Source organism: Fukomys damarensis, unplaced genomic scaffold (genome assembly GCF_012274545.1).
Source record: "Fukomys damarensis isolate Sample0158 unplaced genomic scaffold, DMR_v1.0_HiC HiC_scaffold_20, whole genome shotgun sequence".
Taxonomy (NCBI): Eukaryota; Metazoa; Chordata; class Mammalia; order Rodentia; family Bathyergidae; genus Fukomys; species Fukomys damarensis.
Window position 1 is genome coordinate 346191 of NW_022900932.1, and position 5341 is coordinate 351531.

The 5341-nt window shown below is 43.3% G+C and overlaps 1 protein-coding gene across 2 annotated transcripts in view; it reads left to right on the plus strand.

Moving 5' to 3' along the window:
* The first annotated feature begins 6 nt into the window (after positions 1-6).
* The window catches only part of LOC104875714 (E3 ubiquitin-protein ligase TRIM39), a 12264-nt gene continuing 6929 nt past the window's right edge, over positions 7-5341 (plus strand). For both annotated transcript variants that reach the window (XM_010643413.2, XM_033766347.1), the window contains exons 1-3: positions 7-478; positions 1886-2345; positions 3596-3691. In XM_010643413.2, coding sequence (XP_010641715.1) covers positions 1893-2345; positions 3596-3691 — 549 coding nt within the window. In that variant the 5' untranslated portion in view covers positions 7-478; positions 1886-1892. The remainder of the gene's footprint in view (positions 479-1885; positions 2346-3595; positions 3692-5341) is intronic.

Here is a 5341-nt window from a genome sequence, read left to right on the forward strand (position 1 = left end):
CCGCCTCCTGCCTTCTCCCCCTCACCTGGACAGCGTCCCTCCCTCCAGCCACCGCGACGCGTCCTCGTCCCCTCGCATCCCCCTGCCTCAGCTGTGGCGGGAGAAGACAGACACGGGTGGGACAGTTGCGGACCACGCTCGGGAGAGGGCCGCAAGGTGGAACCTGAACAGTGATAGAAATAAAGAGAGGACGTTCCCGAAGTTCGCCCTTCTACTGAGACAGGAACCGAGGGAGAGGAAGGACGACCCAGAAGCACCCCAGGCCTAAACTCGGCTGCCCTCCCCATTTCTCAACCGCCGAGTCCGCTCTCTTCTTCACTAACCGCTCCTCATTTCTCTCTCACCACCTCCTTGCCAGTCTAGAGCCATCCTGGTTCCTAAATGTGCACACCATTGAGATCATCCAGGCGAGGAAGCCACCAAAGTCTAGAAGACTGGGAAGGGGGCTGAATCGCCAATCAAAGCTGGATTCTAATGGGTAGAGGCAAATTATTGGACTGAACTCTCCTGATCCTAAGGGAAAAAACTCGAAATGATTTACTACCTCCTATTCCAAATTAAACATTTCCACATGTGCCATCAATATACAGGAATAATCATTGCTAACCCAACTCACTGCGTGGCCAGTTCTCTATCAGTACCAACCTTCCTTTGGTCCCGTCCCCTTGCCAGGGGACCAAAAGGGAATATGGACATAGAGAATGTGACTTGTTCATGGATAAAAGTATTGATGTTTTCAGGATGGAGTGGGGAGACCAACCTTCTCTTTTATAAATCAGTCTGATAATATGTCAGTCTGAGGCTCCACCTGAGGGAGATTTGATTGTCTGTTTTAATTCCCAGCCACTTCTGAGACTGTTAGTTGGAGACACAGTATGTCCAAAGGAATTAGTTTTCAATGGCTATTTTGAAAGACTCTACTCACTGTTTAATATTTAGAATAGACTTGTCCATGTTCTCTTCCAAAGGTCATCGTCCTTTAGCTCAGTGGTTCCACTGTCTAACTCACAAGTGCAAGGACCCAAGTTCTATCCCCAGTACAAAAAAAAAAAAAAAAAAAAGGTCATTGCCCGGGACAGGGAATGTAGCTCAGCAGTACGTCACCTGCCTGGCAAGTGTGAAGCCCTGAGTTCAATTCCTGGTACCAAACAAACAAAAAAATGTGTCCCTAAAGTAGGCTCAACAGTGTGTTTTTTAGAATTCCTGTGTGTTTATCAGTGTTCAACAATTCCAGATGTACAGATGTACACAAGAAGAAATGAGATGTGTGAAGCATTTCAGATTTTCCTGAAAAGAGATAGTTACCTCTGCTTAACTCATTGAATGTATTACCCTTTGAAAGAAAGGAACAGCAGAGAATCAAGCTTAGGTTCCAGTAGGCTGTTACAATTAATCTCTTATGTGACATTAAATTTTAAGTACATCCAATTTAAGAAATCTTCGTACTTTGCTTTACATAGTACTTCTCACTTCCTACACTCCTTTTTTGTTTATTATTTTTTAAAATGTCAAAGTAAGATACAGTGTTCTAGAACTATTGGATCTAAGGCAGAAGTTGAATGATCTTGGACCAGGAAAAGTATATAGGCTGGAGTTAAAGGAAGCCTCTGTATCTAATAAGAGTGAGCAGAATAAGACAAGAAAGATCGAAGGCTCTGTATCAGTTTGCTGAAGAGAAAAAAATCGGGTTGATGGTGGGAAGTCAAGTTTGGAAAATGGAGATACAAAGATATGAATCTAGTGGGAGAAGATGGAAAATAAGTTGGGCTAGATCTGGAGTTAATCTTTAACATGGGAGCAAATGTCAGGCCAAAGATACAAAAGGAAAAAAAAAATTAAGCTTTCAACTAATATTTCTTTCTCTGTCTCCTTCTCCACCCTCAAGTTAAATAATGGAAGAGACAAGTCTGTTAGAGGCTGGGGCCTCTGCGGCCTCCACAGCTGCAGCTCTGGAGAACTTACAAGTGGAGGCAAGCTGTTCTGTGTGCCTGGAGTATCTGAAGGAGCCTGTCATCATTGAGTGTGGACATAACTTCTGCAAAGCTTGCATCACTCGCTGGTGGGAGGACCTAGAGAGGGACTTCCCCTGTCCTGTCTGTCGGAAGACATCCCGCTATCGCAGTCTCCGGCCCAATCGGCAGCTGGGCAGTATGGTAGAAATTGCCAAGCAGCTCCAGGCTGTCAAGAGGAAGATTCGAGATGAGAGCCTATGCCCCCAGCACCAGGAGGCTCTCGGCCTCTTCTGCTATGAGGACCAGGAAGCTGTGTGTTTGATATGTGCCATTTCCCACACCCACCGGGCCCACACCGTCGTGCCACTGGATGATGCAACACAGGAATACAAGGTGGGCAACTAGACAGATCATGCCAATGTGGGGAAAGAGGGAGGGGCAGCAGAGTTTGGCATACTTCCTGGGTTAAGTTCCCAAGGGCAAGACCATCTGGTCCTCACTTTATAGTTCCAGAGCTACATACATGGGATACTCAGTACAGCTGGTCAGTTGTCCTCTCTGTGGAGAACAGTGCGGGGAGTGCACCAGAAATTTTGCAATGCATTTAAGTCTTATAGGAGGGCCGAGGATTTAGCTCAGTGGTTCTGGCACCTACCTCACAAGCACACGGACCCAGGTTCAATCCCCGGTACCAAAAAAAAAAACCAAAAAAACAAATCTTATATGTGAATATTGGTATATGTGGTCTTGAACTATATCCTATGTTTCATGAATGAATCCACATGGAAGAAGAACTGAAGTTTTAGGGTTTTTTATTCGATCTCCCTGCTAGAGATACTGCTTGATTTCCCTCTGGTACTATATTGCAGTAGGTGACATCACTTCAGATCATTCCCAGTGGACTAAGCTGGATCAGTTTGTTGCTTGCATCCTCAAATAATAGGTAATGTGGCATCTGGCTGAACTTACCACTGGGACACAGTGTAAATGTCTGAGTAATAGAAACCGGAGATTTTGGTGTCTCAGCACTTCATCATTTACTTTGTTTAACTGTGTTAACAAAACCTTGAAGTTAAGTTTCAGGTAATTTATGGTATAAAGAATCAAGTTTTCACTTTATTTATAAGTGCTGAGAGTTGGATGCGAGGTCAGTTTTAAAGAAGGATATAATATGAGAGTACAGAAGGTAGCTTTGGAGATGTGGCTCAGTGGAAGAGCATATTCTTCACGTGAACAAGGCTCTGGGTTCAATCCCTAGCACCACCACCAGAAAATGGTTGCGGGGAGCTTTGACAGTTGTTCATAAGAAATGAGGAAAGTTGGGAAAGGACACAAAAGCTCAAAACCTATCAGATTCAAAAGGAGGAAAGTCAGTGAGCAGAGGGGCTGGTGGTGCAGAGGAGGAAGTCCACATCTCAGGTTCCTGGCATTGAAGGGTTTGGATCACAAGGTAGTGAGCTGAGTAGGATAGAAACAAAGGGTTCCAAACTGTGATGGTGGAGACAAAGTTCAGCGGTAGAGCACCTGCCTGGCACGCCTGGGTTCAGTCCCCAGCACCACAAAATTATAACAGTAATAAATAGAAGCAGTGGATTTACCAGCCAACCCACATGTCACCTCTCCCACTTCCCCTGACCCTTCAGGAGAAACTGCAGAAGTGCCTGGAGCCGCTGGAGCAGAAGCTTCAGGAAATCACCCGTTGCAAGTCCTCCGAAGAGAAGAAGCCTGGGGAGCTCAAGGTAAAGGCAGGTGATCCCGTTCAGGCTGTTCTGCAGGGTGTTTGCCTATGAGGGAATTAGCCACACTTTAAAATTTTTCCACTAATTTAATGAATACAGTTCTGGTTTATTAGAAAATGGTGTTCTTTCAAAAGTGATGACATTTTGTTAGGCTTGGTTGTCATTAAATAACTGTACCTAAATTGTCATGAATTAAGCATCGTGGATAAGAACATTAAGAGCTGAAAGAAAGATAAAATATTTTACCTCTGGTGAGTTAAGGGAAATCTTGCCCCTTGGTCTCTGCTAGAATGCAAGGATAAGCCAAAGATGGTGCACACCTTAGCATTCCAGAGGCGTAGGTAGAAGGAGTGCCACAAGTTCAAGGCCAGCCTGGGCTACATAATGAGTTCAAGGCCAGCCTGAACTACATAGCTAGACCCTATTTCAAAAAAATGAAAACAAGCAGGGATAGAAGTTTCTTACACGGATTAAGGAGAGGGGGATTATCTAGAAAGTTCACAGAGAAGAATGAGGTTAGGAACTCAGCAAGAGCTTCAAGAACTGCCCAGTTATGTTAGGGCCGCATTCCCATCCCTGTCCTCCACCTATAGAATCTATCTTTCCTCTGGCATCCATCCTGAGATAAAACTTCCTTCTTGTGCAACCTTTCCTGGCCCTTTAGAAATTAACTTTCTCTGGCCGGGGATTTGGCTTAGTGGTTCTGTCACCTACCTCACAAGGGCCCAAGTTCGATTCCCTCCCCCCCAAAAAAAAATTTCATTATCAGAAATTAACTTTCTTAAATTTCATACAATTTTACATCCTTTTCATAGCATTACCTTATTTGTAGCATGATATTTGATTGTCTAAATTATTTCTTCTATTTGACAATGAAATTCAGTAGTAGTAGCAAAAATAATAACTAGTATTGAATTCTGTGCATTAATTTATGGGGTATCCATGACATTCCAAATTGTCAAGGTTGTACTAAGTCTTAGGGTTCTGCCCAGGTTGGAGGTCTAAGAGTTCAGGCCAGACTTGAGACAAGTGGGCCATAGAGAAGCTGCAAGACCAGAAGACCCTGAGGCCACCTCTGATGCGGGTAGACTTAGATACTCTGTAAGGTAGGTATTATTGCCCCTACACACAAAGAAACAGGACTTGACTAAGTGTCTGGCCAAAGATCCATACAGCCAGTAAGTGGCAAAACCAAGGACACTAGTTCCTCGTGATTCAGCAGATGTTTATTCAGCTCCAGGAATAGGCCAAACCCTGCATTTGACACTGGAGAATAATAAGCAGAGACACAGTCCCTGTCCTCTTTGAGCTTTAAGTCAGATGGAGAAAATAGGTAAGGACATGGCACAAAAGCACAGCTGCAAGACAACACAAAACTCTGACCTTGTTAAAGGCCTCCAGAAGTAATGAGTATTGGGAGCTGAGACTCAAGAAATTAAATATGGGTTTTAAAGTAGAAACATTAATATTTTAAAAAATAAATGGCAGTATTTCAATAGAAAGCAAGTATATAGTATTGTCATTTTAGTGCTTTATTTTACCAAAGCAAACATTTGAATTTTAAATGTGAGCTGACTTTCAGCACAAAGATAATAAGCTTTTTAAAATTTATTTATTCTTTTTTTTTTTTTTTTTTTTTTTTTTTTTTTC